This window comes from Sminthopsis crassicaudata, chromosome 1 (genome assembly GCF_048593235.1).
Source record: "Sminthopsis crassicaudata isolate SCR6 chromosome 1, ASM4859323v1, whole genome shotgun sequence".
In the NCBI taxonomy this organism is placed as follows: Eukaryota; Metazoa; Chordata; class Mammalia; order Dasyuromorphia; family Dasyuridae; genus Sminthopsis; species Sminthopsis crassicaudata.
In genome coordinates this window covers 666,288,150-666,301,687 of record NC_133617.1, presented here as the reverse complement: position 1 = coordinate 666,301,687, position 13,538 = coordinate 666,288,150, and the positions used below count along the sequence as shown (strand labels likewise).

Genomic DNA, 13,538 nt, shown 5'->3' with positions numbered 1-13,538 from the left:
ATTACAACACTTAATAAATGCTTGTTAATCTATTGACTAAGGAAACTGAATTTAGAAGATAGACTCTTTGGGAGCAAAGAATGTTTGCTTTTTGGTTTTGTAGCATCAAAACCTTTCACTTGAATGAATTAACTACTTAATGAATATTTACTGGATTGGATTTGTTGTTGAGAGATTGTCACTTGCCTAATATCATAAAGCCAGCAAAGTTCTCCAAGATTCTTTTCACTATTCCAGATTAGGACTTCCATATTTTAAGGTTCTAAGTTAGCTGATATACACTCCAGAGCTCTAAAACAGAAGGCACCAGTAATTACATAATGATGGCTATGTGTAACCTTTCTCCTAACTTTGGTAAAAGTGAGCACACTGAATGATTGCCTTTTGCCCAGTCCCTCTGAAGAATACAAGAAAATGTAGGTAAGTGTAAAATACATGGTAGAAACGACACTAGACCTGGAGTTAACAAGTCCTAGTTTTGGAACAATCACTATGTGATCTAAATTACTTAAATGAGTTTCAGCTTTGAAACATCTTAAAATTGGAATCATGATGTTCACATGAGAGATCTGCAAGAGACTTTAGAAATTCTATCTCATTCAAATGAGACAGAATTTTACAGACCAAGAATGTGAGGAGCACAGAGGGGAAGACCTATAAGAAATATTAGACATCATCTTGTTTAAAGAGTGACTGTGTTTTAGAAAGATTAATCTTCCTGAATAAGGAAATAAGCTAGAATATAAGCTACTTGAAGGCAGGGATTATATGTCTTTGTGTCTCCATTGCCTTGCTTGCATGTTATAGTCATTTAATAAATTTAATAAATATTTGTGAATTGAACTAGTTGTTGAAAGATTTAAGGGACTTATCCAAGATCACAAAGAAAACTGAAACCCAGATTCTTTGATCTCCAAACCAGTGCTATTTCTTTGCATTATACCAAAAGTGTTTCTCAGAAAAATGTGGAGCAGGGAGGTGAAGCCAGATCTTTGGACTTCAAGAACATCTTTGCCATGCTACACACCATTTTCACAGGTCTGTTGTAAATAAAGTCTTTGATAATCCTTACAGGGGTATGGAACATGAGGCAAATTGAAGCCTCATGGCAGGAAAATCTTCCTAATAGAGCTATCCTGCAGTTGAATGGGCTGCTTTGCAGTGAGGGGGGAATAGTGGGTAATCCTTATTGGAAGCCTTCAAGCCAAAGCTAGTAAACTGTTTACTAAGTTGATTGTAGGGAGAGTTTTTGGTCAAGTATGAATTGGAAGGGTCACTGAAATCCCTTCCCATGCTGGAATTCTTTGGTTGTTATTAATGGCAGAACTGATATAGAAGTCTAGGGCCATTTCCACTGTGATGCTTGAGGTACAGAGCTATGGAAGCAGGACTGAGTATGAGATGTAAGGGCCAAAGTCCCCTGTCATTTCATGGAGTCTGCGTCACATCTTTTTAGTTTTGTATCTATAATACTACTCAGTATGGTGCCTTAGACCCAGCACACTGGCATCATCATCAGGATCATTACCATAATTACTAGCATTTATATAGCACTTACTATGTGCCAGCCCAGGTGGCTAAGTGATACAGGGGATATAGTGTCAGTCTTAGAATCGGGAAGACCTGAGTTGAAATCTGGCCTCAGACAAGTAGTAGCAGTGTAACCCTGGAAAATCAGTTAATCCTGTTTACCTCAATTTCCTGTCCTGTAAATAAGCTGGAGAAGGAAATGGCAAACTACTGTAGTATCTTTGCCAAGAAAATCCTACATGGGGTCACAGAGTCAGACATAACAATGACACATGGCAGGCAATTTGCTAAGTGCTTTTACAGATATTATGTCATTTGATCTTCCCAACTCAGGCAAGTAGGTGCTATTAAGAATCCTGTTTTACCCCATTTAGGAAAGTGAGGCAGGTAGATGTTAAATAATTTGCTAGGAAGTGCCTGAGACTTTATAGTCTGAATAGTCTGTGTTGGATTAAATAGTCCATTGGATCGGAGTCCCTCTGCAAGCCAGGAGTTAGGACGGAAGGGAAGATTAGGTGGTTTGCCTTTAAAGCCACAGTGAGGAGTTGGGGCTTGACCCTGGACATGAGAAGGAGCTACTCACTCGTGGCTTTGAGGAAGGGAGTGGAATGGTCAGAGATGTACTTTAAGGAGTAATATGGGAAGGATGAGGTAAAGCCTGGGATGGCTGGTAGGGCCACTGAGGTAAAATGAGTATGAATTGATGAAAGGCAGAACTATCTATAGGGAATACATTTTATTTTAAAACACTAGCATCTCCCTTCACACTATTTTAGTATCCATACAGAGAGAACTTTCCATATATTCTTCATCTCTAGTTGTTTATTAAATATAATTTCCTAGTTGGGCTTTGCTGCTACCAGACTTACCTTCCTTGAGCAAATATTTAGTTACATTCTCTCTCTGCCCAAAACTTTTCAATGACTCCTGCTTGCTATCTGACTCGTTTTCATACTTCTTAGCCTAGCATTGCAATTTCTTCACAATCTAATGTTACTTTTTCATTTCATACAACACTCTTCCACGACCCCTAGGGTCTAACCAGATTGGATACTCACTAGCTGCTGCTAACATCCCACTCTTTGCTGCATCTGTATCTTTGCTCACACTACTCCTTACGTGCAGCATGCTCTCACCCAGCCCCCCCATTTTTGGATTCCTATCTGTGCCCAGATGTCACCTCTTCCAGGAAACCTTTGATTGTAGCAGACCCACCCTGGGTTTCATATAGCACTCTGTCTGATCCTTTCTGATGCTGTGATCATGTACCATTGTGTATGAAATTTATTGGAGATTATGTGACATCCTCCTACTAGACTGAATTCCATGAAGATAAAAACTAGGTCTAATCTAAACTTTGTATTTCCCCTAATTTTTGAGACAGTATTTTGTACCTTCAAGGTACTTAATTTACAATTTTCAATCACTTTACAATTGACTGAATTTACAAATAACTTCAAAATTTAATCCTAAATTACAGTTCTAGAGGATCAGTTTTAAATAAACTCCTAACAGAGAGCAGAGAGAAGAGACTCAATCTTTACAATGATATAACATATTTGAACTTGGTATGGAAATTTGTTTTGCTTGACTATGTATATTTCTTAGAAGATTTTTTTAATCTCCCCAGGGATTATGCAGCTGGAAGGGAACAAAATATATGCTTGCTAATTGAAGACTATAAATTTAATGAAAGTTTGCTTTTTCATGGAATTCAAAAGTTTTACTCTTCATGTGTGAAGCAAAATGTTTATGACTCTTGGAAATTTATTTTAGAATCTAAAAGATAGTTTATCATCACAGGGTTAACAGATGGAAGAAGACCTTAGAGATTATCTTATCCAACCCCCTATTTTTTTTTTTTCAGATGAGTCCCAAGACTAGCCTCAGAGAAAGACTAACACAGTTAGTAACTGTCAGAGTGGGGCTGAAAAGATGTTTTCAATGTCTTCAATGATTAAATCCCTTATTCTATTAGGTTATGGGTGTTTTCAAAATCCAAGAGCTGTCAATTTGCTTTGTCTCTGTCCACAGGAAACCAGACTGTCTCGTCAGAGCGAGCTTGTATCAATCTGTTGGGGACATTACTGTAAGCAACAGCAAAGCCATCGGGGACAAACTAATAACAAGGCAAGAGCAATAGCATACGGATGAATGGAATATTGACATCTAATGAAAGCATCTGTGGGGAATTACATCCAGGAGGAAGCAGAATTTTCATGTAGGACATAGAACTGTAGTTTTTGCAAGAATAGATTGTTGGTGATTTAGAATGGTCAGAGAATATCCCACAGAGTTAGAATATCAAAATTATGGGATTCCCTGGGGGCTTGATCAATTCAGCAAGCATTGTGTGTTGTGTGCCCTTGAAAGAGTAACTTTGACAGTTACTAACTGTGTTAGTCTCTTTCTGAGGCTTAGTCTTGGGGCTCATCTGGAAAGAGCTACAGAGGCGACTCAGGCAAAGTCCAAAGGTATTATCATTATTTGAGAAATAACTCTGATGAAGTTGTTTCCGGTTTGGTCAGTAAGTGGGTAATAATAATAACAATAATAGTAATGACATATTGTATCTTAGGGGTTACAGAGTGTTTTATAACAGAGTAGTGAACAGAAAACTGGCCAGAAAGACTAAGATAAATTACAGAGCAGGTCCTAACCTACATGGATAGAGGAGCTTTCATCATCTAGGAATTCCCTATATCAATAGCAACAGAACTAACAAAAACTTATATGTATACATATGTATGTATATGTGTGTGTGTCCCCCTTCTCTTTTTAAACCCTTTGTCTTGGTGACCTTGTCCAATCTCATAACTTCAACTCTTGTATCAATGCAATGACTCCTATATCTGCATTACCATCTCTGACCCCCTCCTCAAATTCCAGGTTGGAATTTACAATTACCTACTAGACATCTCTATTTGAATGTCTCTAGATCAATTTATTTAACACAAATTTCATCTTCTTATCCTTTTATGCTCCTTTTTCTGGCTTCTTTGTATTAATCAATAGCACCACCAATCCTCCCAGTTGTCCATGCAAAGAACTACAATTGTCTTTGATGCATCCTTTCCCTTAAAATCCAATCAGTTACCAAGTCTCATTGATTCTTTCTTTCCATTCTCACCACCATCACCTCCCTGATTGAGGCTTTCAATATAACTCTTCTTGACTATAGCTCCTATTACTTTTTCTTACAGAAATTTCTCACTTACGTGATATCCATTCAGGGATATCATACTTATCGTCCTGTCTGCTGTGGCCTGAAGACCTTATTGTCCAGTTAGCTTTACCTATCAGTTCCTAATTCCTGTCTTGATGTTTGCTTTCTAAAATATTTTGGTTCCTAGAGATACCCTCCCTTAGAGAGAGATTAGGATCTATAATAATGGGTATACTGCACTTGGAGACAGGAGACATGGGTGAAAGTCCCAGATCTGTTAGTCAGCTGCTATAAGAACTAAGAGTAAATCTCCATGAGCCTTTATTTCCTAATCCACAATTTCCTAATCCCTATCCTTTTCACTCATCACTTTAATCTCAAAGAATAGAATGTGGTAGATTATTAGTTAAAGCTATTTCAATAACCAATCTTTTAGCAAGGATTGATTAATTTCCCTTATACATACAGTTAGTCACTCCTATGTTCAAAATCCTTCCGTGGTACCCAGCTGCCTACCAAATAAAGTTCGAACTCTTTTTTTCTTGTATTTAAGACACTTCATAATTAAATGTCAGTTTATCTTTCTAGCTTTGATTAATATCATATGGGGCAGCCAGGTGGCGCAGTGGATAGAGCACCAGCCCTGAAGTCAGGAGGACCTGAGTTCAAATCTGGTCTCAGACACTTAACCCTTCCTAGCTGTGTGACTCTGGGCAAGTCACTTAGTCCCAATTGCCTCAGCAAAAAACCAAAAACAAACAAAAGATTAATATCATGTGTTTCCATACATTCTATATTCTGACTAAATCTGGTGATTCTATACCCTTTGAATATGCTCTATGCTAACCCATCTCCATGCACTTACTTCTACTGTTTCCAGTGCCTTGAATGCCTTTCTAGCCTCATCTTTGAAAGTCCAACCAAAATGCCACCTCCTTCAGGAAGCCCTCTCACTCTAAGACTTCAACAACACTTTGGTTTTCAGGGAGTTGTGGCAAAAGAGTGAACCATACTGACTCCCTTTTGTGACTGAATTCTGAATCTAGCTCAATTCCCTTTCTATTCTATTCAATTATGGTCTAATCAGATCTCTGTCCTGTGAGAAAATTGTATTCAATTATAAGAATTGTGAAAAAAACTTTATTACATTGTTTGAATTTAGCCTCACATGGCTGGGAAGCTGGACCACCTCTATCAGATTTGTCTAAAATTAATTCAAGGAGAGATGGAGAGATAGAATTTGGAATTTAAAACTTTAAAAGAAATTTTAAAATGTTTTGGTATGTAATTAGGGGGAAATAAATAAAAATTATGTATAAAATGAAGTTAATCAAAGGAATTTTCTCCCAATTATATATCTCAATCTAGCCATATGTCTTATCTGAAAACTGGCCCTATAACCATTAGTTATTGTTTTCTTGTTCTCTGATTGAATACAGACATTTAGGGAAGAGAGGAACACATTGTTTTGATTTTAGGGAATTGCACCTGTTGCTTTCTCTCCCAACTTTAAAATCCTCTAATCTCCTATTAAAAATCAAATTAACTAATCTTGTTTCCTGGTTTATAGCTTATTAATTGTTTTCTTTTAATACATAAAAATCTCTCTTTTTGTATTCAAGGTCCAGACCTAGAGAGGTCTGGTCCCAATTTGTATGCAATTGTCATGCACTGCTTAATAAATCAATATGCTTAGAAACTTGAACCTTCATTTCTTCAGTAATTTCATCTTTCACCCATAATAGTCTTCACTCCTTTCATACACTTATCATAAAATATTATATATTACAGTTATCCTTGCATATATCCTTTCTCCTTGGGCAAGGGTACAATTGTGACCTTCCTTAAGGATCCTTCTTCATTGAATTGTACTCTTCACATAGAACATACTTAATAAACGTATCCCAAGATCTGAAACTAGAAAAGAATCAAAGAAGTGTCTCATCTTTTGCCTCTACCATTGCTCCTTCCGTGTTGACATACTCTTAATCTCCCAGATCTTCAGGCTTCCCTTCTGTAAAATGGACATGCTGATTCTTTCAAGTATCCCAAAGATTACAAGGAAAGTTCCTTGAAACTTCAAAGTATCAAGTAAACAACATAAGTGAGCTGTCATTACTGACCATAAAATGAGTTATTGCCCTAGGAAAGGTCCCTATGGATCCAAGGAAATAAAGAGCTGGAAAATGGAAAAGGGGATGTTTAAGCTATGCCAAAAAAATTATTGGTACCATGTTAAAAAAATCTCCTTGCTGAAAAGGAGTAGCAATATAATTTCCATTGTACTTATCCTTTTAGGGTTATAAAATGATTTACTCTCAATAACCCTGTGAGGTAGGCAATGCAAGTAGTACTATTTTCATTTTATAGATCAGGGAAACTGAAGTTTGGTGTATAGTTAAATTTGGTAGTTTTTGATGATTTTCCAGGATCTAATCCAGAAAGCATGAGAACAATTCTTAGTCTACATTTAGCTGAAGAGGCCTGAGGACTATTGTTGGAAATTTCTAGTTCAGGTTTAGTTTCAAGTTGCTGAGAAGACTTTGAGATGAATTTTGGAGAGAGACTAGGATCTATAATAATAGGTGCATTGCACTTGGAGACAGGAGTCATGGGTAAAAGTCCCAGATCTGTTACTTAGCAGTTGTGAAAACTAAAGACTAAACCTCCCTGAGCCTTTATTTCCTAATCCACAAAATGAGACTGATAATCCTGGTACCACCTGCCTCATCAGGCTATTGTAAGGAAAATGCTTTATAAAATTTTAAGTCCTATGACACATGACCCCTTGCTAGCTATATAGGAACATGAGACTTTGTATGGATAAAGACAAATATCATATCTATTTGCCTCCCATGCTAATCTCATGTCCTGGTTTATAGCCTATTAATTGTTTTCTTTAAATTCATACAAAATATATTTCCCTATGTATTCAAGGTCTTTCAGACCCTCTGGTTCCCTATGTGCAAAATGATTTTTTTAATATCCTAAAGGTTGTGAGGAAAGAACATTGAAGTACTATATAAATGCTGTATCCTTATGGATACGGGAAATAAAGGACTAGATAGAGGAAAGGAGGTGTTTAAGCTGTCCTAAGAGGCTGGTTGGTACCTCCTCATGTCTCTCATATTTGTCTCCACTCACAAGCTTTACTCTCTTATCACATGTTGCCTAAACTACTACGGCAGTGACCTCCTAATTGGTCACCCTGTCTCAAGTTTCTCCTCTGTCTAATCCATCCTCTTCACAGTCACCAGATTAATATTCTTTAAATACAAGTCTGACTGTTTCATTCCCCTGTTCAAAAAACTCCCTGGGTCTCTCTTACTTCTAGGATCTAATACAAACTTCTGTTTGATATTTATCAAAGCCTGTTAAAACCTGGCCCCAGCCTTTCTTTCTAAGTTCATCAAACATTTCTCTTCCTTTTTCTTTCTTTCTTTTTTTGCTTAGGCAATTGGGGTTAAGAGACTTGCTCAGGGTCACACCAGATTTGAACTCAGGTCCTCCTGACTTCAGGGCTGGTATTCTATCCACTATGCCATCTAGCTGTGCTAACATCTCTCTTCTTTATTTATTCCATGTTTCCATCAAATTGACCTTGACTGTTCTTCATACATGGTATTCCATTTCCCATCCCTGGAATGCCTGACCTTCCCATCATTCCTTGTCTTGAGCTCTGAGAAACCATAGCTTCTCTCTAGGCTCATCCCTCTTTATGAGTCTTCTGATTCCTCCAGATTCCCCATGAATTTGCTTTGTATTTACTTTGAATATTTCCTACATATTTATCTTTATGCATGCTGAATTCTCCATTTCCATCCCAGTAAAATGAGAACTCCTATAGCACAGGGGTTCTTTTGCTTATGTCTTTGTATTCCCAGGACCTAGCACAGTTTCTGAGACATACGGTAAATATTTGTTGAATTAATAGATAGAGTGGGGAGATTGTATATTTCCACCACCAGACTTGGGGTACCACCAAGAATGAGGATCATATACTGGGAACTCTTAGACAGAATCAATTGGTTTTTTTCCCCTTTTCTATTTCTATTTCTCTCCAGCATGTACCCCAGAGCTCTGCCTGTGGAAGGTTTCAGTCCAAGGAGTTCTGTTCCCCCATTTCAATCTCTCCATAAATTTAAAACAACAGGTGCTACAACTAAATTTTGTCAAATTACAGGAAAATAAGATTTTAGATCCAACCCATTCATTTTACAGATGAGGAAACTGAGCCTTATAGATTTAACATCTATCCATAATCTACACATATCTCTATAGAATGCATCCCAGGTCAGCCAGCTATAAAAGTGCAGAGCTAGGGGATGAGAACCCAGCTCTTCTGGCTAAGTCCAGCCAGGGCAGGTGCCTTCTGCCCCGTGGTGGGCTCACGCCTGACCAAGCCTGCAGGCACGCCTCACCTTGGACATCAAGCAGAGCCACCACGCGGGTGCCCTCCGCTTCACAAGAATAGACGCCGCTGTCACACGGGAGGGCAGGTTTAATGGTTAGCTTGGCTACATTCCAATCCTGCTCAACAAGGATGCGCTGCCCATCCACACGGACCTCCTGCTCATTGATCTTCCACGTGGCCCGTACAGGCCGGGAATACTGGCATATGAATTCGGCCATGCTGTTCTCCTCGACGGTCAGGTCCTTCATGGCACTGACCACTTCGACGGTGGGATCTGTCGGCCAATACGTCAGGAGGACATGCATTAGTGGGGTGGGGTGGCCACCTCCCTCCCCCCTCCATCGACAGCTGCAAATGATGGGGAGCCCTGTGCCTAGCCACAGTTAGTGGGTTTAGTAGCAGGGTGAGCTAGCTGCAAGCTCTAAGCGTGCGCTGGGCAGAGTTACTAAGGATGTGAGGTGCTGCCTTCTGGATTAGGAGAAAGGGCCCACAAGATCTCCAGATATGCGGTATATAATTTACCAATTTCTCCTACACAAGACTCTTCTCAGCTCTCCAGGAAAAGTTGACTCAAAGATATTTCCTCTTGCATGGCATTGGGCGCAAAGGTCTTTATATAAAATCTTACATTTTTTAGGGATAATATTAAGAACATGACATGTTTTGAAAGGTGCCTTCCCTAGTAAACTGATACTGTTCATCTCACACCAACATGCCTTCTGTTTCAGTTTTGCTGCAGTCCAGGAAAAGTGGATATTCTAGCTCTATTTGAAATGGAACCACAATCTGCCTCTATGGCCCAGGGCATTTAAGCCTGTAACCTTTGAAGAAGGCATGGCCTTATCGAAAAGGAAATGTCCTCGATAGGAAATTTCAGACAAGCAGCAAACAGCTGAGCTTTTGGCCTTGTTATGGGAGTGATGCCCCTTTGCCCAAATCTCCATACTGCTTGCTTGAAATGCCCCAGACAGACATGAGAAATGGTGTTTGTGTGTGCACACTAAATAAATATATACCCAGGACAATTCTCTGAATGTCTTCTCTGGCTCCGAGACACAGAAATGACAGAAAGAAAGGAATCCAGGACCCTAGGACTACTGTGATCGATCACAGCAGCTCCCTTGTACATATGGTCTTCCAATTATCATGGTTGCAACTGCACTGTTCTGAATTCTGCAGCTGCAGAATAACTTCAGCGCCTAGATAATGCCAAAGGCTTATTGCTACTCTAGTCCTACAGTTAATTGCTCCCTGCAGGGAGCCAGAGCTTGTTTGTTCCCAGCTTCCCAGCATTCATTGCTGCTATCAACAAGATGAAATGCCATATAAGCTCATCAGCTTATCTGCCAGGGTATGGGAGGGAGGCCAAGGGGAGGATCCTGGAGGGCTGCTCTCCATGGTCCCCAGATAAAAGCAGCTGACAGTCCCAGGCTGTGTGTGTGTGTGTGTGTGTGTGTGTGTGTGTGTGTGTGTGTGTGTGTGTGTGTTTAGCAGAGATGGATAATTCAGATAGATTGCTTGAGCTGGCCAAGCAACAACATATACATCCCAAGCCTGAAAGAAGTCAGCATAAGACTAATGGAAATCAGGCACCAGACTTTAGGAAAATGCATTTTCCAGCTTTTTTTTCTTTCCTTTGTGGGGCATTTCTCTGAAACTCTGGACCATGGCACAGAACATGCATGACAGGGTTTTTTTCTTAGAGAAGGTACTTTATTCTCTGAACCAAAGGAGCCTAGATGCTGAGATGCCATGATCAAAGGGATTGAGTCAGTGTATACTTAAGATCAGACAAACTCTTCCAATCTAAAGAGATCCAAAAACAAATTTTAAGTCTGTGTCATCTCTACAGGCAAGGGAGCAGGCAAATTTATGGGCTTACTAGATTATAAGCAGAATGATTATTTTATCTAATTTTCTATCTCCTCCACTGACCAGGATAGAACTTTCTAACTAGCAGACACTTAAATGTGTCTTAAATTAAACAATGGGGCTGTTAGATGATAAGGGTCTCTTGCTATCAGGACTACGTGGGTAGAACATTGAATAATCATTCTCCATCTGACACTTCAGCACCACCAATCTGGACAGAGTTTTACCACTTGGGACATCCCAAAGCTAACATCATATCAGGTCATCTGTTTCTAAGGTATGAACAGCATATCTAGCTTGAGAGCCCTGACCTCTCAGGCTTTAAGGCTTAGGGGTATACCACCTCATCCATCAAGCCCTGAGTGCTCCTTAAGCAAATACTGGAAAGCCTCCTATTAATGCCAACCTTGCAGAACATTTTTCTGTCCATTTGGCCAATAATCAGTGTGTTTGGCCTTCCTTGGGACCATTTTCAAACTTCTACACAGGAGAGTATGTGGAAAATCCTCTACCAATGAATTAATTTTGTGTATATGTTTATTAATATTCTGTTGTTCTCAATAATCCAATCCTTGAATATAGATCACAATTTGAACACTGAGGTTAGAATCAGGAAAACCTAAGTTTGAGCTCTAGTTCTCCCACTTGGGCAAGGTGAGCTTTCTTTCCTTTATTCTAGAAAATGGAGATGATAATGTTTGTATTTTCTTTCTTTAGATTAATTGTAAGGAATGCATTTTAATAAAAAGTCAAGTGCTCAAGATAACATAGTTGCTACTATTATTTGAAAGAAAACAATATAGATGTTCTGATTTTTCTTATGCAGCAAGATGATTGTATAAATATATATACATATATTGTATTCAACATATTCTTTAACATTTTTAACATGTATTGGTCTACCTGCCATTTAAGGGAGGGGGTGAAGGGAAGGAGGGAAAAAGTTGGTACAGAAAATTTTGCAAGGGTCAATGTTGAAAAATTACCCATGCATATGTCCTGTAAATAAAAAGCTTCAATAATTTTTTTAAAAAAAATATAGATGTTCATTGAAAATTAACATGATTATAGACTACATTCAGATTTTACTCAAGTCAGATTTAGAGGAAAATGTGGCTTATTTTCAGACCAATATATGGTTTGTGAGGTTTGTGGTGTCAAAAGGCAGGCCTGTGTGACCCTGGTCAAGTCAATTTCTTGATGCTCTAGCTAATTCTCTAAAACTTTATGTTGTAGAGAAGGTGCCAATCCGCATTGGCAAATGCAATCCAAATTCTGAGTAAAGTGAGCAGAACCAGGAGAACACTGTACACAGTAATAGCAACATTGTGCAAAAATCAACTATGACTGGCAGCTAGCTCTTCTCAGAGATACAGTGATCCAAGACAATTCCAAAAGACTCATGATGGAAAATGCCACCCACATTCAGAGAAAGAGCTGGGGAGTTTGAATGCAGAATTGAAACATACATCTTTCACTATGTTTTCTTTCTTATGGTTTTCCCTTTTGTTCTGATTCTTCTTTTACAATGTGACTAATGTGAAAAAATGTTTATTATGATTGTGCATGTATAATCAATATCAGATTGTTATTTTGGGGATGGAGGAGGGAAAGAGGGAGGATAAATTTGGAATTCAAAATCTTATGAAAATGAATGTTGAAAACTATCTTTATATGTAATTGAAAAAAAATACTATTGGGGGGGAGAACTAATGCAATCTGAGGTCCAGCTCCTAACTCTATGGTATGTGTGTATTATGTGTTTTGTAGTTACAAAATTTATAAAATGTTTATGAGTATTTGTATTATGTATGTGTATTTTGTATTTCTCCCTTTCTTTCCATTTATCTAAATCCTACCAATTCTTAAATGCTCAGCTCAGGTCTTGCTTTCATCAAGAACCCCCTCTGGCCCTTCTAGATCATGGGTGCTCTTTCTCATCTCAGAATTCCTACAGTACTTGTAATCAGTATCACGTAATGAAATACTTTGCCATAATGCTCCATCTGAGTAGAGCAAGATTATTCATATACTGGGGCATTTAGTGAACGGGCATGTCCTTGCTGAGCCACTGTCTGAGAAATTGTAAACAAAAGAGGTATCACAGGGTAAAAAAGCACAAAGGTCCCCCAAAGGAGAACAGAGCCCAGTGAGCCTGATTTCAATTTCTGATTGAAATCTAGAAAACATTATCACAGGGATGATATGGGAGTACTTAGAAAGGAAACTGACAGAATCAAACTTTAGACTTCAGATATTGTGGGATGGAACAAAAATAATGCTGGGACTGGGGTCAGAACACTCGAGGCTGAAAGCCATGCCCTCCCACTAATTTAAAAGGTCGCTGCTCTCTCCCTGGGAGCCTTGCTCACGCCTGGAGTTGGACGAGATGGCCCCTGCCGTCCCTCCCACTCGACATTCTGGGCTGGCTCTAAAATGGAGGACCCACGGGCCTAAAATTCCATGGTAACAGGCAGCAGCAGCCGGGGATCACACTGGGGCTGGGAATCCGTTCTGTCCCCGCCCCAACCCCCACGCGTGCTCAGGGAGATCAGT

At 39.0% G+C, this 13,538-nt stretch overlaps 1 protein-coding gene across 1 annotated transcript in view; it reads right to left on the bottom strand.

The window, feature by feature from the left end:
• OBSCN (obscurin, cytoskeletal calmodulin and titin-interacting RhoGEF) overlaps window positions 1–13,538 on the bottom strand; it is a 318,398-nt gene that overhangs the window by 122,462 nt on the left and 182,398 nt on the right. The window contains 1 exon segment of the mRNA XM_074282618.1: window positions 9,118–9,384. Within this exon segment, the coding sequence (XP_074138719.1) occupies window positions 9,118–9,384 (267 nt within the window).